The sequence below is a fragment of the Phyllobates terribilis genome, unplaced genomic scaffold (assembly GCF_046119375.1).
Source record: "Phyllobates terribilis strain yellow unplaced genomic scaffold, ASM4611937v1 Scaffold_11__3_contigs__length_659146591, whole genome shotgun sequence".
Classification (NCBI taxonomy): Eukaryota; Metazoa; Chordata; class Amphibia; order Anura; family Dendrobatidae; genus Phyllobates; species Phyllobates terribilis.
In genome coordinates, this window is record NW_027362771.1 from 411,452,724 (window position 1) to 411,475,936 (window position 23,213).

The following is a 23,213-nucleotide window of genomic DNA, read 5'->3' on the forward strand; positions in this document are numbered from 1 at the left end:
GCACATCAGGGGCTCTCCAAATGCGACATGGCGTCTGCTCTTGATTCCAGCCAATTTTGCGTTCAAAAAGTCACACAGTGCTCCTTCCCTTCTGAACTCTGCCGTGCGCCCAAACACTGTGTTTTCCCCACATATGGGGACTCAGGAGAAATTGCACAAATGTTTTTGGGGTCCATTTTCTCCTCTTACCCTTGTGAAAATAAAAAATTGGGGCTAAAACATAATTTTTATGGAAAAAGTTTTTTTTTTTTATTTTCACGGCTCCATGTTATAAACTTCTGTAAAACACTTGGGGGTTCAGGGTGCTCACCACACATCTAGATAAGTTCCCTGAGGGGTCTAGTTTCCAAAATAGTGTCACTTGTGGGGGGTTTCCACTGTTTAGGCACGCTAATTATTCAAGCAAATTTTACATTCAAAAAGTCAAATGGTGCTCCTTCCCTTCCGAACCCTGCCGTATGCCCAAGCAGTGGTTTTCCCCCACATATGGGGTATCTGCCTACTCAAGAGAAATTGCACAACAAACTTCATGGTGCAATTTGTCCTGTTACCCTTATGAAAATGCAAAATTGGGGGCTGAAAAACGTTTTTGTGGGAAAAATGTGAACATTTTATTTTTACGGCTCAATGTTATAAACTTCTGTGAAGCACCTGGGGGTTCAAGGTGCTTACCACACATCTAGATAAGTTCCCTGAGGGGTCTAGTTTCCAAAATGGTGTCACTTGTGGGGGGTTTCCACTGTTTAAGCACATCAGGGGCTCTCCAAACGCAACATGGCGTCCGCTAATTATTCAAGCAAATTTTACAATCAAAATATCAAATGGCGCTCCTTCCCTTTCGAACCCTGCCATGCGCCCAAACAATGATTTTCCCCCACATATGGGGTATCTGCTTACTCAGGAGAAATTGCACAACAAACTACATTGTGCAATTTCTCCTGTTACCCTTATGAAAAGGCAAAATTGGGGGCTGAAAAACATTTTTGTGGGAAAAATGTGAAAATTTTATTTTTACAACTCACTGTTCTAAACTTCTGGAAAGCACCTGGGGGTTCAGGGTGCTCACCACACATCTAGATAAGTTCCCTGAGGGGTCGGTCTAGTTTCCAAGATGGTGTCACTTGTGGATGGTTTCCACTGTTTAGGCACATCAGGGTCTCTCCAAACGCAACATGGCGTCCGCTAATTATTCAAGCAAATTTTACATTCAAAAAGTCAAATGGCGCTCCTTCCCTTCTGAACCCTGCCGTGCGCCCAAACAGTGTTTTTTCCCCACATATGGGGTATCTGCGTGCTCAGGGGAAATTGCGCAACAAATTTTGGGGTCCATTTTTCCTGTTACCCCTGTGAAAATAAAAAAAATTGGGTCTAAAGTAACATTTCTGTGAAAAAAGTTTAATGTTCATTTTTTTCCACATTCCAAAAATTCCTGTGAAGCACCTGAAGGTTTAATAAAGTTCTTGAATGTGGTTTTGAGCACCTTGAGGGGTGCAGTTTTTAGAATGGTGTCACTTTTCGGTATTTTCTGTCATAAAGACTCCTCAAAGTGACTTCAAATGTGATGTGGTCCCTAAAAAAATGGTTTTGTAAATTTTGTTGGAAAAATGAGAAATCGCTAGTCAACTTTTAACCCTTATAGCTCCCTAATAAAAAAAATGTTGGTTCCAGAATTGTGCTGATGTAAAGTAGACACCTGGGAAATGTTATTTATTAACTTTTTTTGTGTGACATATCTCTCTGATTTAAGGGCACAAAAATTAAAATTTGAAAAATTGCAAAATTTTCAAAATTTTCGCCAAATTTCTGTTTTTTTCACAAATAAACGCAAGTGATAGCAAAGAAATTTTACCACAATCATGAAGTACAATATGTCACGAAAAAACAATCTCAGAATCAGGCGGATGCGTTAAAGCGTTCCAAAGTAATTACCTCATAAAGTGACACTGGTCAGAATTGTAAAAATTGGCCTGGTCATTAACGTGCAAACCACCTTGGGTTGTAAAGGGGTTAATGAGAAAAAAAAAAAAACTTTTTAGAATTTACCAAATGGCTGCAATGAATCAAAGAGTGAAAAATTTAAAGGGGTCTGAATACTTTCCGTACCCACTGTAAATGGCTAAATGGCTAGATATGGTCCAAGCTAAGTTATATAAAATCAGCATTTCCTTGTGATCCTCCTTGAGATGGTTCTACTCCTTCATTGGAGTCCAGCTGTGTTTAATTAAACTGATAGAACTTGATTTGGAAAGGCACACATCTGTCTATATAACACCTCACAGTGCATGTCAGACCAAATGAGAATCATGAGCTCAAAAGGAACTGCCCAAAGAGCTCAGAGACCGAATTGTGGCAAGGCACAGATCTGGCCAAGGTTACAATAGAATTTCTGCAGTACTCAAGGTTCCTAAGAGCACAGTGGCCTCCATAATCCTTAAATGGAAGAAGTTTGGGACAACCAGAAGTCTTCCTAGACCTTGCTGTCCAGCCAAACTGAGCGATCGTGGGAGAAGAGCCTTGGTGAGAGAGGTAAAGAAGAACCCCAAGATCACGGAAGCCTCTCCTCAGTGCAAGACATATGAAAGTCCGCATAATTTGCTCAAAAACACATGAAAGACTCCCAGACTATGAGAAATAAGATTCTCTGGTCTGATGAGATGAAGATAAAACTTTTTGGTTATAATTCTAAGCGGTATGTGTGGAGAAAACCAGGCACTGCTCATCACCTGCCCAATACAATACCAACAGTGAAACATGGTGGTGGCAACATCATGCTATGGGGGTGTTTTTCAGCTACAGGGACAGGGCGACTGGTTGCAATTGAAGGAAACATGAATGCTGCCAAGTACAGAGATATCCTGGATGAAAACCTCTTCCAGAGTGCTCTGGACCTCAGACTTGGCTGAAGGTTCACCTTCCAACAAGACAATGACCCTAAGCACACAGCTAAAATAACAAAGGAGTGGCTTCAGAACAACTGTGACCATTCTTGACTGGCCCAGCCAGAGCCCTGACCTAAACCCAATTGAGCATCTCTGGAGTGACCTGAAAATGGCTGTCCACCAACGTTCACCATCCAACCTGACGGAACTGGATATGATCTGCAAGGAAGAATGGCAGAGGATCCCCAAATCCAGGTGTGAAAAACTGGTTGCATTATTCCCAAGAAGAGTCATGGCTGTACTAGCTCAAAAGGATGCTTCTACTCAATACTGAGCAAAGGTTCTGAATACTTATGACCATGTGATATTTCAGTTTTTCTTTTATAATAAATTTGCAAAAATTTCTACATTTCTGTTTTTTTTTTTCAGTCAAGATGGCGTTCAGAGTGTACTTTAATGAGAAAAAAATGAACTTTTTAGAATTTACCAAATGGCTGCAATGAAACAAACAGTGAAAAATTTAAAGGGGTCTGAATACTTTCCGTACCCACTGTAAATGGCTAAATGGCTAGATATGGTCCAAGCTAAGTTATATAAAATCAGTATGAATAAGGCCCTGGGCCAAGATTGGCTGCATCCAGGAGTTCTTAAGGAACTTAGCTAAGTTATTGCTGTACATATAATTTTTTGGGACTTTCTAGTGACTGGTACTGTGCTCTGCAGCCAGCACAAAACTAAGGTGGTGCCCATATTCAAATAAGGTCTGTAGGTCTTTCCCATATAATTATAGACCAATAAGCTTTACATCCATTGTTGAAAATAAGTTTGAGGGGCTTGTATGGGACTTTATATGGGAGTATGTTTTAGATAATAGCATTATAATTGATAATCAGCCTGGCTTTATTAAGGAAATAAGTTGTCAAACTAGCCTGATAAGTTTTTATGAAAAGGTAAGTATAAACCTGGACAGAGGGGTAGTTATGTATATAGTGTCTTCACTAAAGTCACTTGACACTCTCCCACACAGACTTGTAAAGAGTAAATTAAGGTTTATATGCCTAGAAAGTAAGGTTCTTAATTGGATCAAAAACTGTCTCAAAGACCACGCCCAGAGAGTTATGGTGAATGAATGCCACTCGGAATGGTCTCTAATTGTAAGTGGTGTACTCCAAGGTTCAGTGCTGGGTCTTATGCATTAATGATATATACAAGATGGGATTAATAGTCTTGATTCTATTTTTGCAGATGACACCAAACTATGTAATTTAGTGCAGTCTTTGGAAGATGTTGTTAAATTTCAAGCTGACTTGTAAAAATTGAGTGTCTGGGCATCCATTTGGTAAATAAGGTTCAATGTGGATGTACTTGTAGATCACAGGCTAAATAAAAAACATGCAATTCAATTAGTGGCTTCTAAAGCGAGAAAGATATTGCCATGTAGTAAAAGAGGCATGGACTCACGGTACAAGGATGTAATACTGCAACTTTCCAAATTGTTTGTGAGACCTAATCTGGGATATGGAGTTCAGTTCTGGACACCAGTTCATAGAAAGAATTCCCTGGAGCTAGAAAAAGTACAAAGCAGGCCCAGAAAGCTGGTAAGGGCATGGAGGATCTTAGCCATGAGGAAAGAGTAAAAGAAGCACATAAATAGCCCATACAAAAATATGGTCAAAACCTGTTTCATGTAACCCCCCCCCCCTTCAAAAGACAAGAGGGCACTCCCACCACCAGGAGAAAGAAAGGTTCAATCTTCATAGGAGGCAAGGATTCTTTACTATGAGAACTATTCATCTGTGGAACAGGCGACCCCAAGAGCTTGTCATAGTGGGCACCATCGATGGTTTCAAAAAGGGCTTAGATGCTTTTTTAGAAGAGAAAAAAAATACTTATGTAAATGTATAAAAGTTTTTGTTCTGAGTGATGATCCAGTTGACTGACATTTGGGATCAGTAGGAAATCACTTACTATTTAGGGCACACAGGATCATTCACTATGAATGTACCTATACCCCTTCCCTTTGTTTTAGCTACAGTGGCTTGCAAAAGTATTCACCCCCATTCACCCATTTTGGCTTTTTACGTATTTTGTTACATTACAATCTGTGTTTAAATATTTTTGTAATCCGTTTTGTGTGTTATGCTTCAGCAGCACTAAGTAGTCTAAGTTGGTTAAGTGAGAAAAATATAGACATCAATTAAAATTGATCTGGTCAAATAGCTAAAAATTGGCATGTGCATATATATTCACCTCTTTTGCGATGAAGCCCCTAAAAATTTCCAGTGCAAGCAATTAAAGACATGTGGGAGACTCCCCAAATGTATGGTGGAAGGTTCTGTGGTGAGATGAGAAAAACATTGAACTTTTTGGCCATCAAGATAAATGCTATGTCTGGCGACAAACACAGCTCATCACCCCAAGAACACTATGTTTTTCAGCAGAGACAGGGAAAATGGTCTGAGTCAAGGGGAAGATTCATGGTGCGAAATACAGGGATATTCTTGAGCAAAACCTGTTTCAGTCTGTCAATGATTTAAGACTGTGACAATGTTTTCACCTTCCAACAAAACAATGACCCCAAGAATACTGCTAAAGCAACACTCGAGTGGTTTAAGGCGAAACGTGTAAATGTTTTGGAGTGACCTAGTCAAAGCCCAGACCTTAACCCAATTGAGAATATGTGGTCAGAAGGAAGATTGCTGTTCACCAGAGGAAACCAGCTAACATGAAGGAGCTGGAGCAGTTTTGCCTTGATGAATGGGCAAAAATCCCAGTGGCAAGATGTGGAAAGCTCATGGAGACGTATCCAAAGCGACTTGCAGCTGTAATTGCCACAAAAGGAGGCTCTACAAAGTACTAACTTTAAGGGGGTGAATAGTTATGCAAACTGAAGTTTTCAGTTATTTTGTCCAATTTGTTTGCGTCACAATAAAAAACAAAATGTTCACAGTTGCAGGCATGTTCTTTACATGAACTGATGCAAACCCTCAAAAAAAATAAAAAACTGTGAAATTCCAGGTTGTGAGGAAGCAAAACACAAAAAATGCCAAGGGGGGTGAATACTTTCACTAGCCACTGTTTATTATGTAAGTATGTAGCTGAACAGTGGACATGATTAAAGAACAGTTGTGACTGCTCATTGTGAAGTGGGGCACAGTGGGATTATAATGGTGTTTTTTCCTTTCACCGCTGGGTGTTAGATATGACACGAATATGCTCAGGATGCTAATTATAGCCCCTAACCTGCTTTGCCTTTTTTCTATGGGGAATCCTGACCTGACAGGTTCCCTTTAAAGCAGTGATCTACAAAGAAGTTATGCGATTTGGGATCCAAATGAATTTTCACAAATACGAACAGTTATTTATTTCATCATATATTGCTAACTTCCTTTGTACAGTTAATACATTATGTGTATGTCATGTTAAAGGGAACCCGTCATGTAAAAAATGCTATTAACCTGCAGATATGGGGTTAATCTGCATGTTAATAGCGTTCTGAACCTGCCCAGTGCCTGCAGTTAAAGCCCTGCTGCCGGGAGGAAAGTAACTTTATTTTTTCCGCCAGCCTTTCCCTTTCAGTCATATTCTGGTTATTAGCGTATTTTTAGATGACAGGTTCCCTTTAATATATATTGTAGATCATTCTGATATAACTATTTTGAGCTAGCCATGGTGTACAGAACCATTTCATTCTGTCATGGAAAGCATAAGAGGTTTCATTAATATTTTCTTTAAGATACTTTAAATGTTATCACCCTTGAGTGATTAGTGATTTATGAAATTAACAATGTACATGACTTTCTTTGATACATTAACTGGTATACATATGTTTATATATACACACTTTCTGTTCAGTATTTACTTTTTCTTAGTATTTTCTTGTATTCTTGTAACAGCTGAAAACTAATAGTTTGGACACTACCCTATTTAAAGGATTTTGGGACCTTCCTACTGATGATCAATTATGGACCCAGCAATTGGACGTCTCCTCTGCATTCTAGTGTGGCACCCCAGGGGTCTGGTTACCACAGTAATAGAAATATTATGTCTGAGAGCAAGTGGGAGGTTTCTCTGGTCAGGAGCCCTAAGCATGCAACACTGCCCGCCCAGACCTGGGAGGGGAGGAATCCGTCCTTATAAACTGGGTCTGGGGCGGGATTAGGTGAGTCAGAGTCTGGGAGTCAGAGCCTGGAGAGGGAAAGTGACAGCAGGAGCTCTGTAGGAGCAGGAGCGAGTGCCAGAGGCTGGAAGCTAGATAGCTCGCCTTGGCTGAAGACACTAAACCCGGACACAGAGTCTGAGGCTATGGGGACATCCAGGTCCAGCAGCAGAATCCAACCGGCAGGGGATTCCAGGTCCTCTGGCCTTAGAAGCCCAGAGGCACGGTCACAAGCAAGGGACCAGCACCGCCGTCGTGGAGCGGAGGCTAACAGAAGGCTGCAAGTCACCGGCCATACGGGTGAGCACCACACGGTATACTCAGGGATGTGGGCTACTTCTACCCGCATAGAGCAAGGTAACCAGGAAAGAGTGCAGATAGACGGGGAGGCCTACAACTCCACCTGGCCAGGGGGAGATCCTGCTTGCTCACAGACTGACCAGGCCCCTACTGCTAACCAGTACTCCCGGGAGGGTCTGCTTTATAACATCAGTAAAGACCCTGAACTGCACTGCACGGATTCTGAGTTATTCCTGCTGCGCTCGTGCACCATCACTCCCATCATCCACACTAACTGCCCTGAGGCTATACTCCTCCCGTGGGGAGTCATCCCATTCTAAGCTGCACACATAATACCAGCCTCAGCGGTCTGCCCTGCAGCGGCGGTCCCCACTGACCGCAATCCACGGGTGGCGTAGTCGGACAATTATCACAATACTAAAACTGCCACTGAATTGACCACCCTGGGCGCGGACCAGGTCAGCGCCACGGAGACTACAACCCCCAGCGATCCGGCTCCGGGTATCCCCTGCACAACACAGGCCCAGGGGGCGCGTCACTAGCATTTATCATCTCTCCTGTCTATAGGTAATAAAAGATTCAGGCTGGAATACTCTTTTGAAAGTAAAATAGAATAATAAGAAAAGTATTATTATTGCTTACTAAAGATAACAAGTATATAATAATAATAATGAACAGACAATCTATAACGGTTAGGCATCCACTTTACCTTGTAACTTGTGTTCTAGTGCCAAAATCAAGAGACCTCATGGACTGCAACACTTCAATACAACCCATGTACTGCAAAACACAAAGACATGTTCATTGAATATACCATTATTCATGTCATTCTAATGGCAAAAACAGGGTTAATACATTTTCATATGCTTGTGTAATGGGGCTATACATTATGCAGCAAAGAATTGAGCTTCTGTTTAACTGTAACCTTTTTGGTTAAGCAAATGTCTTTCCTCCCACTCAGAATTACTTAAAAAAAGGAGTCTTTTACCAGACTAAGATTAGGATGTATAACAGATGCCCAGTTGGCACAGTTGGCATACTACATGACTGCCTAAAGGGCTTGATAATAGCTTCACATATATGATTATAATTGTATCCCTTCTATGATACCAACCGGTCAATCAACAGTTTAAAAACACAGAACACTGTACATATATGAGTAAGGAAGGTAACCGGCTCACCAGGTGAGTGAAAAGGATCCTCAATTCAAGGCAATAGATCAATCTAAAAATCAGCTGATCCAGCATCTCGATAAAACTGTAAACTTCATTTTTTGTCCAGTAAAAACACAGTGAGTAAGAAAGATTATACTTCAAAATGCATCAACCAGGACTAATATGTTTTCCAATGGCACTTTTTTCCTCTGATTTTGGGCATATCTGTTATGAACGTAACACTCACTCACGGGTAACGGAAAAAGGGAAGATCCACTACATGGAGATGCCGAACCCACACCCAACTGGTCCCTGTACAGACTGGAAGGACCCTAGTCGCACAACTCAAAAACACGACCTCAGACCTGGCTCCCTAAAAGGCCATTAAGGGGTTTCACGTACCTCCTGGGGAACCAGAGGGGAGACCACAACACACTGCCAACAAGAGGAGAGGAAAGTGTTGTTATGTCTGGAGGACCAGGTGTCCCCTCAATTTTTTTTTAAAAGGGAAGAATGGAAAGAATTATTGACCCTCCCGGCAAAAGGAAGTTGCAATTTAACCATCACAGGATTTAAAATTTTAATAATTTTATAAGGACCTACAAATTTAGGTGCAAACTTCCTAGACGTGACCTTTAAGCATAGATTTTTTTAGGACAATCACTGAAAATTCCCCACCCTAAAGATATAAGCCTTCCTATGTCTGTGGTTAGCACCTCTTTAGGCCTGGTCACTAGCTACGTACAGCTAGCCAGAAATTGAGCCCCTCTATCAGAAATAATGTTTTTGGGAACACCATGAAATTTAATGGTATGAAAAATGAACAAAGTTGCTAAGCTCTTAGCAGTTGGCAACTTTTGAAGTGGAACCAAATGAACCATTTTGCTAAAATGGTTCACCACTACCCACACAACTATATCACTGCCAGAGTTAGGTAAATCGGTGACAAAATCCAAGGACAAGTGGGTACTGTACTGTAAAGGTGGGTACAGACTGTAAAGATTCTAACTGCACAACTCAAAAACACCACCTTGGACCTGGCTCCCTAAAAGGCCATCGAGGGGTTTCTCGTATCTCTTGAGGAACCAGAGGGGAGGCCGCAACACACTGCCAACAGAAGGAGAGGAAAGTGTGTAGGTAGATACAAAACCCAGGGTGAGAAAACAAAAACATGTTCATATAGGGTAGAGAGGAAAAGCGAAGGAGAGCCAAAAGCAAACAGAACACATATCACCTCCCAGAAGCCTAAGAGGTGAAAAGAAGAGAAACTGGGAAGGAAAGCAAACAGAATCATTGCAGGAATTCAACTGGTGTTTACCAATCCAAGGTAAATCCCTTAGCTGAAGGGCTGGAACTCCTAAACCCAAGTCCACCTAGAGGTATAGCCAGCAAGGAAGTGTACTGAAGGGTGAACATATAAAACCCAACCCAGAATGTGATAGGGCAGGCCAAAACGGGAAAATGGAAAACACCTGAAGAGGAGCAAACCAAGAATGGGGAACAAATATAATTGGAATCTTCATTTGGACAGGGAAGAAAAAGCAATAGCTCAGCAGACAGGGGAACTGAACATGCAGCAACAGGTCAGCGGATCGAATCCCCAAACCGAGCCATGACAATACCATCCTGTACTGTGTTTTTACTGGACGGAAAATGAAGTTTACAGCAGTGCCGTAACTATAAACTTCGGGGCCTCGGGGCAAAACTTCATAGTGGGGCCCCTCAACATTTCAATCACTAGAGGTTGTGCGGAACGTGGTGAAGCCTGCACGCATTGTTGTATACAACACACAGGCTTCACCACGCAAGACCTTTAATAGATTTTGTTGTTTATGATGCAAGTTTTAGAAGTTAAATATTCAGTGAATATGTTTGGAAAATTAATAAGGTGAATAATTCCAAATATTGCACAATTTTCAAATAACTGTATATGTCACTATTGCTCCCTCCCGGTTGTGAGGAGAGTGGGGGTTGTACACAGCTTGATTATTGAAAACAAAAGGCAGATGACTGAGAAGATAGATACTGCATGACCCGGAGCCGGGAGGAATGTGTGATTATGGAGACTTCTCTCTCCTCCCCTCCCCCTCGCAGCAGTATAGACCTATAGCAGGGCTTCTCACAGTTTGTCACAGAGATATTTGTGGAGCCGGGAGGAATGTGTGATTATGGAGACTTCCCCCTTCCCGCCCTCCCCCTCGCAGCAGTATAGACCTATAGCAGGGCTTCTCACAGTTTGTCACAGTTATTTGTGTCTGCTGAGACTGTCTCCTCTCAATGATGCTGAGTTGGTACAGTCAGTGTGCACTGTGCCTGCCTTGCCAACTCTCTGTGATCTCCAGACTAACATATTGTTACAAATCTTGTGCTATGAGACTCTCCAGGCCAGTGCAGGTTTCCATTCATTGACAGCAGGCTGAGCTCCTGGAAATTATTGAAATGATAGTCTCTCCTATCCTCCAGGTGACATTGTCTGACAGGAATATAGGAGCTGGGTATTTTATGAGAAATTAAAGTATTAAAATACAATTTTTTACCATCAGTTTGGGGCCCCTTGGGTGGTTGGGGCCCCGGGGCAGTGCCCCGGCTGCCCCGGTTGTAGTTACGGCCCTGGTTTACAGTTTTATTGAGGTACTGGATCTGCTGATTTTTGGATTGCTCTAAAAAACACGGAAGAAGACATAATTTGTAAGCTTGATGTTGGTATGATCATTGTTCACAGCCCAAAAAGTGGAAGAAATGGAGTAATCCTGCTGAGCCGGTTGTGTTTGCCTGATCTACAGACCTAACTGCTATGAATGCTATAATAGGAAGTTAAAGCACACAATGCCCCAATCACACACTCTTAATTTCACTGGAAAGTTTCCTATGATGTGATGGGTAGTGCACAAACTAATTATTGACATCTAGACTCTTACATTTCCAAGAGCTTACTGTAAATATTAGATTATCTTACAAGCTGAATTGTGATACTGATTAGTTGAACTCTTCATTTTGTATCCTATTGGAAATTTATTTTTTTGGATGGGTTTATTAATTCAAATATAGGAAATTGAGTTGTATATTGTTGGCTAAAAAATTCTTACTAAATCGGGAATAAATCCTAAAGAAAGGGAGATCCAGAAATTTGATCACGTTTTCTACAGGGATAACTTTTCTACACAATGTTTTATGTCAGTCTAGATAGTAATTTGCGGTGAATAGTATGTGAATATAACCAAGACTGTAGAGCCCGGACCTGAGAATGGTGCAATATATGATCAATATTATCCTACATGGGCAGTTTGTTTGCTTTTTAGCTCAGCTCCAGTAGGAGGTTTAAGGTAGTCAATGACACACCCCTGCATAAATATTGGTTCAAGCTCCTGCTATCCCCTTCCCCTTCAATCTCTCCTTTGTTAGAATAGCTGCAGATCATACATCTATTACAAGCTTATCGGGAAGCGAGCGCTATCGTTATTATAACAAGGGCAGAATCATTATAAATTACAAGCAATTAAACCACCAGTAAGAAAATAAGATGTATCAGATACACTGGGGTAAATGAGCCTCAATATGGGGGACTGGAGGGTCCCTTGAAAAAAAGAGTATTCATGTATTAAGCCCTTAATGTACAATGAAATATACATGTTTCATAAGAAAGAGGTATGACATTATACATATTATAGTTTCATAGTTTTTAAGTCTGAAGGTAGAGATAACTCCATCGCGTTCAGCCTATAACCAAACATGTTGATCCAGAGGAAGGCAAAAACCTCATGGGGCAGACATTAATAGCTCCATATCAAGGGAAAAATTCCTTCCCGACTCCACATACGGCAACCAGACGAGTTCACTGGATCAGCGCCCCATCACAGAATTTATTATCCATAACCTGTAATATTAGATTTTACAAGAAAGGCATCCAGACCCTCCTTGTACTTTTTATAGTGAATCAACCATTACAGCATCATGTGGCTGAGAGTTTTATAACCTCACTGCTCTTACAGTAAAGAATCACAGTCTATGATGATCAAACCTACTTTCCTCCCTGAGGGACTATGTAAGGCTCTGGTGGCTTTATACTACTAAACTGTGGTTTATAGCAGAAAAATGAAAATGCTTATATCTATCTATATGTATAAATATATATATATATATGTATATATATATACGCTCATATATACATATATAGTATATTATGAGAACATGCCTCATGGCTGATGGGAATATGACCTTATTATTACTGGGATTTGTAGTTGCACACATATCCTGCAGTGTTCAGTCTGCAGATCTAGTGCAGATCTTCATTATGTATTCCCCCTGTGTTCTGCGCAGAGACGCTCTTAGCCAGCACCTCTCCCCTGTCATTGATAAAATGAAATATTCAGTGGAGTAGGTGAGTCATGCGCTGAGATCATATGATGATGAGTAAGTATTCACTTGCCTCTGTGCCCTGTGCGTGGGAAGCTACTCTAAACTAAGATGAGAAAATCAATATCAGAATTACTCAGAGGAGAATACAGGCCGATGTTATCTTTTATTTACAGATGAAGCATTGTGCCTGGAATTGAAATACAGATCCTTTTAATTCCCAAGTAATTGAGTGGCTTGAAACCGCTATAAAAATGTGTAATAAAATGCTCATTATGGATTTTGCTGCAAAACCCCCCACCCCACATCCCATGGGGGTTTCTCTGTAGGTAATAGACTGTTAAGTATACACACACAAAAAATGACCTTTTAGCAAATGATTTTCCTGATTTTATACATAACTCCAATGTGCAGTTTGTAATGCTTTTTGATTTGTTCACTTCTGTCTCATGAAGATCTGAATCTATTGCAGCTCCATGCAATGTCCAAATTGTACAAAACTGATGATCGCTGGGGTTACGATTCCTGGTACTGATCACAGACTGACGGAGACAAAGCTGAGTATTGTTTCCATCGGTCTGAAAAAATGAATAAAGAAGTGGACACATATAGGGAATATGGGAATCCCTGTACGCGTGATCAGAGGGGGTCCCTCTAATCTGTGTGATAATCCCTTTAATAGGAATTCCATCTGAAATGTCTCATAGAAACAATTCAGAAGTTAAGAGGCATTTACACGGTAACATAATTGAGAACAGTTGTTTTTAAAAACGCTTGTTTCACGATTATCTTGCCATGTAAACAGGCTGCGGATCACCCAATGAACGAGCAAAACGCTTGTTTATCGGTTGAAGTGATCTTTTCTGCAGCATTATAGGTCATCGTTCTCGGTGGTGCATCGTGCTGTGTGAACTGGACTTGCACTGCCAAAAACAATGGCAACTTATGCGCACTGAGTGATCAAGATCGTTCAGTGAGCGTCATTTGCTTTGATCTGCCAGTGTAAACCGGCTATTAAACTCTCACTAATCAGTAAAAGTTTACCAATTGGCGGTCATATCATGCCATCGGTCAGTCTGTGTGAACGGACCCTTAGCATCAGCGGCAGTCTGTTAGATTGGGACAGGGGCATTTCAAAGTACCATCAACTTTACCCCCCACCAGTCAATTTGCACACTATCATTTGTTATAATATAGTCATAATAAGTATACCAGTCTAGAATTCACTGCACAGAACTGTGCTTTTGGGAAAGAGAATAAAATAGATTATTGTCTTGAAGAAAACACAGTTCATTACATGTTTTCTTCAGGATCACTTCATCCATCTTAAGTAAATTATTTCTTAACCTAACCTTGTTTTTTCCATTTTTTTTATCTCAGTCTCACAATGCAGTTTCCCATCTTTTAAGAAAAAATATTTTTTTTTAAAGAAGAAACTCTCTTTGAAAGGAAGGTAAAGACAAGCACATACTCTAATAAGGTGCTTAAAGGGGTTTTCCACTACTAGGACAACCCCTCTTTAAACTAAATGTTCGGCCCCCGATAAAATAAAAAAAACTATACTCACCTCCCATGCCGATTCCGTTCCAGCGGTATCAGCACTTGTGGTCCTGGGACTGTGACGTGGTGGGATGACACGTGATGCCCGGTGCCCAATCAGCTCTGGCGTCACTGTCCCCACCTTCGGACAAATAGAATACGAAGAGGAAGTCTGGGATCAGCTGCTGATCTCTGACTTGCTCTTCATGTTCAGTTTGTCTGAAGACGGGGACAGCGACGCCAGCGCTGATTGGGCACCGGGCATCACGTGTCATTCCACCACATCACAGTCCCAGGACCATGAGTTATTTTATCAAGGCCGAACATTTCGTTTAAAAAGAGGTTGTCCTAGTAGTGGAAAACCCCTTTAACAGTTGTTCTATTAGAGATGAGTGAACTTTTCACAGATTGACTCATTTCTTGTTCTATCAGAACGGAGGTTTGTCACTCTTAAAGGGTAGTCTGGAACTAAAATTTATTTAATCCTAAATGCCTATGTAATGTCAGAATCTAATCTGTTTTCTAATATACTTTGATTAAAAAGTCCCTATTGTTCCCTCACTATTCTATCTAATGGCTTTATTTTTTTTTTAAACAAAACGTCATCAGTCTAACCCATTTCAGGGATTAGGCTAGTCCCTAGTCTGTTGAGCATGCATTGGTTGCAAATTCAAACATATATTCAGTATTCTATTGCACAGTGGCATTGCTCTTTCTCGCCGGCTCTGATCAGAAGTAATGAGTCGGCAAAAGAGCACATTGTTAGTGTGCGTTGTAAGAAGAATATCCCGCATGTAGAAAAAGCAGAGACCAGAGCCGCCCTCTTACTGACGTCACTCGCTGGTTTCTGCTTTACTTGCATGCCAGGTATTCTTATTACAACACGCACTAACAGAGCGCTCTCTTTCCGGCTCCTTACTTCTGATCACAGCAAGCGCACTGTCACTTTACATATTGCACAGTGACAAGAATTTACAGAGCATACGTCAACCCAACGCATGCTCACTAGATCAGGGACTAACCCAGGCCCTGAAATGGGAGAGACTGATGATGTTTCATTTCAGGGAGGGTCAGAGGCTGTGGCAGTGACCGCAGCCTCTGCCCCATGATAACAATGCGTTTGACTATTAGATTATTAGGATTAAAATAAATTTTCGTCCCTGCCCACCTTTACATCACTCAAAAATAAATCCCTGGATCAGTTAGCTCACATGAACTAATTATGGTTATGCGGCCCTGAACATAGGCTGAAAATATAAGTAGTAAAGAATAGAAGTAGTACGCTTGACATCACATCAGGCCTACTAATCAGAAGAAGTTCTGTGGATGCTGGCAGATAGGAGGCGGTTCACATGACTCTTGTCTGGCGGTCATGATCTACTAACATGGCCCCTATACCAAGGTCCTGTGATTCAATTTGCTCATCTCTAACATCTACCTATATGTATCTAAATTGCACATAATAACATTTCCATTGAAATCTCTTTAAAAGTATGAAGAAAACGTAGAAAAGCCACATGGTATTTGAATTATTTTTATCTTCTCTGACAATTCAGTAACAGATATTGTCATGGGTGTGTCAGAGGTGACAGACAGTTGCCCTGCAATTGGTTGCAGGAGATCTCTATATTTGGCATTACAGACATCTTCTTAGAGGCTGGCTGTCTCTAGGACCCAGCGGCTACCTCCCTCTGGCTAATTAGCTCCCTGGCCTGGGTGTATAAATACCTGGTGTGTCTGAGAGGGAGGTGCCGGCGATATTCATTACTACTTGTGAGGCTTTAGCAAGAGAAGTACTTCGTCCTCTCTGGAGCTTGAGGCCATGTGCGCATTTGTTTGGAGTCGTCTAAAGCTAAGCAATTCCCCCCTGTTTGTCTACCCTTGTTGTCTATAGAGTTTAGTGGAGATCGACTAGTGCTCATCTCCGACCTTCACTAGCCTTATCCATACGGCAGGGAAAATCAGGGTGAGGAACGAGTGCGGCGATTGGTGAAAAGCCAATATAGGGACGGTAGTTGAGACAGGGTGACACTAGACCAGACTAGGAGGTCTCCACTCCCCCCTTTCCCTAGTGTCTGGGCTCCCTTTCCCTCTTCCCTCTGTGTTGCACTAAGTCTTTCCCACACCTTGCGTGACAGATATAGGCTGTTTTACTGCAACACCAGCTCATTGCACCATAAACGTCTTTCCAGTTGCTATAGATGGCGTTCTGCGTTATGTCAGTGGTGGACAGAGCAACAGTGGATAATGTTTTCTTCATGCTAGTGACCTACAGTACAGACCAAAAGTTTGGACACATCTTCTCATTTAAAGATTTTTCTGTATTTTCATGACTATGAAAATTGTACATTCACACTGAAGGCATCAAAACTATGAATTAACACATGTGGAATTATATACTTAACAAAAAAGTGTGAAACAACTGAAAATATGTCTTATATTCCAGGTTCTTCAAAATAGCCACCTTTTGCTTTGATGACTGCTTTGCACACTCTTGGCATTCTCTTGATGAGCTTCAAGTGGTAGTCACCGGAAATGGTCTTCCAACAATCTTGAAGGAGTTCCCAGAGATGCTTAGCACTTGTTGGCCCTTTTGCCTAAACTCTGCGGTCCAGCTCACCCCAAACCATCTCGATTGGGTTCAGGTCTGGTGACTGTGGAGGCCAGGTCATCTGGCGTAGCACCCCATTAGTCCCCTTCTTGGTCAAATAGCCCTTACACAGCCTGGAGGTGTGTTTGGTGTCATTGTCCTGTTGAAAAATGAATGATGGTCCAACTAAACGCAAACCGGATGGAATAGCATGCCGCTGCAAGATGCTGTGGTAGCCATGCTGGTTCAGTATGCCTTCAATTTTGAATAAATCCCCAACAGTGTCACCAGCAAAGCACCCCCACACCATCACACCTCCTCCTCCATGCTTCACGGTGGGAGCCAGGCATGTAGAGTCCATCCGTTCACCTTTTCTGCGTCGCACAAAAACACGGTGGTTGGAACCAAAGATCTCAAATTTGGACTCATCAGACCAAACCACAGATTTCCACTGGTCTAATGTCCATTCCTTGTGTTCTTTAGCCCAATCAAGTCTCTTCTGCTTGTTGCCTGTCCTTAGCAGTGGTATCCTAGCAGCTATTTTACCATGAAGGCCTGCTGCACAAAGTCTCCTCTTAACAGTTGTTGTAGAGATGTGTCTGCTGCTAGAACTCTGTGTGGCATTGACCTGGTCTCTAATCTGAACTGCTGTTAACCTACGATTTCTGAGGCTGGTGACTCGGCTAAACTTATCCTCAGAAGCAGAGGTGACTCTTGGTCTTCCTTTCTTGGGGCGGTCCTAATGTGAGCCAGTTTCTTTGTAGCGCTTGATGGTTTTTGCAACTGCACTTGGGGACACTTTCAAAGTTTGCCCAATTTTTCGGACTGACTGACCTTCATTTCTTAAAGTAATGATGGCCACTCGTTTTTCTTTACTTAGCTGCTTTATTCTTGCCATAATACAAATTCTAACAGTCTATTCAGTAGGACTATCAGCTGTGTATCCACCTGACTTTTGCACAACACAACTGATGGTCCCAACCCTATTTATAAGGCAAGAAATCCCACTTATTAAACCTGACAGGGCACGCCTGTGAAGTGAAAACCATTTCCGGTGACTACCTCTTGAAGCTCATCAAGAGAATACCAAGAGTGTGCAAAGCAGTCATCAAAGCAAAAGGTGGCTACTTTGAAGAACCAAGAATATAAGACATATTTTCAGTTGTTTCACACTTTTTTGTTAAGTATATAATTGCACATGTGTTAATTCACAGTTTTGATGCCTTCAGTGTGAATGTACAATTTTCAAAGTCATGAAAATACAGAAAAATCTTTAAATGAGAAGGTGTGTCCAAACTTTTGGTCTGTACTGTACTTTATTGTCAAATTACTCCTGGCTGTAAATGACAATTGTTACGTATGCAGTTGGTAAAAGGAGTCCAGATCAGAACCAAAGATATATTACTTTATTAAGGCAATTTTTTTTTTGCAATCATATTTGCAGTCAGGACTTCCATTATTATTTCCACCCTCTTTTCCAGTATTATTGATGCTAGAATAGTCTTCAGTGCCATTCTTGCACTCGAAAATACTAGAACTCGACAGAATGTGAAACCCTATTATTATAATAAAAATATTTACATCTGAGTGTCTTACACACATCTGTGCATCCTGCATATTTCTATGCTACATTTCATATTACATAGCATCTGCATTAACTTCCTTGCTCTGAGCAGATATTTTGCATTGAAAATTACACTGGCTTGTAAGTGCAATGTGCATTAGGTTCCTATGAACATAACATTAATGTATTTTCCTTTAATTTCATAATGAAATGGACAAGTACACTTCTGCACAAGGCTGAGACCAGGAAAGAAAATATCTGAATCACTGATGAGATTGAACCATGAATGAGTCACCCATGTTAATTCAACTTCCGACAAGGTCGGTCTGTTTTTTATTTAATGGTAAAGATAAGTGCCAGGAAGATCTGGTATCCATACAGTGTCTCAGTGACTCATACTCGCTCCACACTGTAACATGGAGCAGTTTGTCCTGTGTTAAATCCGTTGTCTAATTCACTTAGACATTCAGTTGGTCTGAATAATACATTCTAGAATTGGCAGTGAAATATAGAAATCATTGCAGAATCTTCAGCTTGTTCCGTTTAGTAAGTGCATTTGGGTCACAAACTATGAGCAATATAGAACTTGTTCAAAGCAGAATTTGATGTTTCAATTAAGGCATAAAGACCATTAAGTTGACCCCAGACACGTAGTGCCTTGAAAAACTATTCATACCCCATGAACTTTTCCACATTTTTGTCCGTTACCACCACAAACTTAAATGTATTTTATTGGGATTTTATGTGATATACCAACACAAAGTAGCAAGTATTTGCGAAGTGTAAAGAAAATGATACATGGTTTACATGGTTTTCTAAATACTTAAAAAATATAAATCTGAAAATTGTGACATTCATTTGTATTCAGCCCCCTGTAGTCTGATACCCCTAAATAAAATCCTGAGTGACCAATTGCCTACAGAAGTCACATAATTAGTAAATTGAGTCAATCTGTGTGTAATTTATTCTCAGTATGCCTACAGCTGTACTGTGAAAGCCTCAAAGGTTTGTTTGAGAAAATTAGGGATGAAACAGTATCATGAAAACCAAGGAACACAGCAGACTGGTCATGGATAAAGTTGTGGAGAAGAATAAAGCATGGTTAGGTTTAAAAAATAGCTAAAGCTGTGAACATCTCACAAAAAAACGTTCAATCTATCATCCAAAATTTTAAGGAGTATGGCACAACTGCAAACCTACCACGATATGGCTGTCCACCTAAACTGACATCCCAAGAATGGAGAGCACTAATTAGAGAAGCAGCCAAGAGGCCCATGGTAACTCTGGAGGAGTTGCAGAGATTCATAGCTCAGGTGGGAGAATCTATCTACAGGACAACTATTAGTCGTATACTCCAGAAACCTTGCCTTTATGGAAGAGTGGCTAGAAGAAAGACATTTTTAAAAGTAAGACATAAAAAATCCAATTTGCAGTTTGCAAAAAGCCATGTAGGGGACATCAGATGAGACCAAAGTGGAAGGTTTTGTGCTAAATCCAAAACACTATGTGCGGTGGATAACTAACCCTGCACATCACCCTGAAAACACCACCTCTACCATCAAACATGGTGGTGGCAGCATCATGCTGCGATGATGCTTTTCTTCAGCAGGGACAGGGAAGCTGGTCAGAGTTGATGGGAAGATGGATGGAGCTAAATACAGGGCAATCCTGGAGGAAAACCTGTTAGAGGTTGCAAAATACATGAGACTGCTGGGGCGTAGGTTCACTTTCCAGCACAACAGCAACCATAGCAACCCTAAACATACAGCCATGACTAAGACTCGTGTAGTCGAAACGCGTTGATCTTAAATTGGGCACTGAATGGTTGCTGATTCATAATTCCATGTTTTTATTGGATTAAAATAAAGATTTAAACATTTTATTTCCTCATCGCTGGGGAATTTCTTCTATTTCTGCATTGTTCTTCGACCCGGACGAGGGTGGCTCCATGCGATGGTTTTCACTGAAGCAAGGTGCATTTAAAAGAAAAGAGTGGTGAGCTGACTTTTCCTTTTCCCATCGCCTATGTTACAGCTACAACAATGGAATGTTTTAGATCAAAGCATATTCATGTGTTTGAATGGCCCAGTCAATGTCCAGACCTAAATTCCATAGAGAATCTCTGGCAAGACTTGAAAATTGGTGTTCGCAGACACTTTCCATCCAACGTCACTGATTCAGAGATAGAAGAATGGGCAAAAATTTCAGCCTCTAGATGTGCAAACCCGATACATTTATTACATTTAAGTTTGTGGGTATACATTTCTTGTCACTAATGCAAAACAAGTCTATCTCTCATATTTTGTAGATAGGCAAGCTTTCTATCACTGAGCCTTATTTTCCATTTTTACACTATGGGGCTGAAATATGGATCCATATGAGTCGTTCATCATTCTTATGTGTAATAAAATACAGCTCTGCAATTGAAAGTGTGCCATAAACAAAATGCCAACATGGCAGATTGTCATAGATTTGCTCATCTCCTATTACAATTTTTTTCTTGATTTGCATGTCTAGAAAAAATGTCCTGTCTAATAATTGTTAGTTCTACATTCTTTAGTTTAGTTAAAATGAATATGAAAAAAAGTATTTTATATAATTCTTTTTGTTAGGTCTCGTTGAGATCATAGTGACGATTACTTCATATCTTCACTGAATAGCTAATTTTATTAGTGTCTCCCTAAAAATTTTTTTTAACTATTTCACTGTCTATTCCAATTGGCGTAATTAAAAAAAAATCACTTTTAATAATATTTTAAGTCCAGAGTTACACAAAAACTATTTTTAATAGATTTTTATATAATATATAAAACATTTTGAAACCTCACAGCACCCAAGTTTTTAAAAGATATGTTAGGTTTTTTAGCCCTGTAATCATGAGATGAGATGCTTCACTCAGAAATGTTATTTTAGCTCAAGCCCTAAATGAATGTTTTGTTCAATCTTTTAATATACCTGCTAATGTTATAAGCAATTTATTTCAGGTTAAGCTATTGCTAGTTTTACTCTTTTAAGTGAAGTTTGATGCTTTAAATATCTATAATCTTGTTCCATAATGATTATAGTCCATCAGTGCATTCACCCAGGTCCATTGTAGTTTTCAGATTAAACTATATTTGGCATGCAAATTTGAATTTGGGAGAAATACTTCATTTTTTGGAACAATTTCAAGAATGCCAACACTTTTGGCCATGACTGTCATGACTGTATTTTATATATTGTATTAAAGCCAGGTAGGACTGGGCTAAATCCTAGCACTGCAGGTCTTAATTAGATGCACATGGCTAGCTTTGACTAAGAACCAGGAATAGGGTTCACCTTGTGTCAGTCTGCTGAACGTTGAGCAGACTGCAGTGTGTTGAAGCTGATGAGTGACCAGCTAAAAATGAGAGTTGTAGCTCGAAAAGAGATGAGTCAGGTTCTCTCTCTGAATGGAAACTACATGGGTCAGCTAGGAAAGCTGGGCAGTCTGTGTGTTCAAGCTACGGTGTAACGTGTGGAAGCTGCACCCTGTTCAGTGTGAACTGTGAATGGAGTTGAACACTTTTGATTGGCGCTGGAGCTGAGGCTGAAGGTGATACCGAGACTGGGAGGACTGTACCTCTTCTTTGTATAAAGTTTGCTCCAGGAGAAAGAACTGTGATCTGTTCGGGTGAGCCCGAACTGATGTATATGTGCCTGCTGCATGAACTGTTTACTTGCTGTTATACCTTTGTGCCCAGAAGAGGCTGTTTTGGTTTTGAATCTCTTGGACTTTTATGAAAGCAATCAAACTTCACGTTTGGACCAAACCACATTGCCTATGTGAACGCTAAATAATGCCTACCTGAGAGCATGAACCCTTACAGTTGGTGTTTTGGATGTGGGCCAGAAGTCAAAAAGAGCACAGGTGATTGAAGTGTAAAGATTGAATGTCATGGGAGGCACCTACAGCATTGAGCACTGAGAGCTGGGAGCTGTCTCTTTAGTGGAGTTGTGCGGGGGAAAACCAGGGTCTGCAATGCCAGGGATGAGGTTCACGTAGCATCTTGGTACAGAGAGATGGTGGAACTGACCAAGTCCCAGAACCAATGGACCGCTGCATTGGCTGGCGCAACTCCTACTTCACCTACCCTGGCTGCAGTGCTGTTCCTCATCCTGACAAGGGGCCTCAGGAATGCCAGGAGACTGTGAACGGTGTCCAAATGACGGGACTTTGGGACTCAGGGACTTTGGTGACCCTGGAAATGGCCACACTTCCTCATGTTCTAGTTCCTGGGAATGGGTTGAAGGTAAGGTGTGTCCATGGATATAGCACCACAAAATGTCTGCATGTGTGATATAATTCATATGTATTGCCAGCAATGTTGAGGGATAAGTTCTCTGCTGTTTTCATTACATACACATATTGTTACCTGATCCCTTACTGAAGGATTGTGCACTTTTGTCCAAACCAGGAAGTTTTGCACGATCCCTCAGATAGGGGAGGAGGTGCTTGAGTTCTAGTTGTAGTGTGAGGAAGGAGCATCAAGGAGTTCCCAGTGCAAGGGAGAGAAGTCTGTTCTCTGCAAGGGAAAGCTGTACAAGGCAGAGTCCAGTCCCTAGAACATAGAGACTTCCAGAGTCTGTGCTAAACTGAAAGACTGCTCGGTCTTCATATAACAAGCAGTGAAGTGTTTTCCCGGGAGCTCAGCAA

At 41.0% G+C, this 23,213-nt stretch overlaps 1 protein-coding gene across 1 annotated transcript in view; it reads right to left on the reverse strand.

Moving 5' to 3' along the window:
• SHC4 (SHC adaptor protein 4) overlaps positions 1 to 23,213 on the reverse strand; it is a 127,469-nt gene that overhangs the window by 89,037 nt on the left and 15,219 nt on the right. Inside the window, exon 2 of the mRNA XM_073653074.1 lies at positions 8,048 to 8,118. Within this exon, the coding sequence (XP_073509175.1) occupies positions 8,048 to 8,118 (71 nt within the window). The remainder of the gene's footprint in view (positions 1 to 8,047; positions 8,119 to 23,213) is intronic.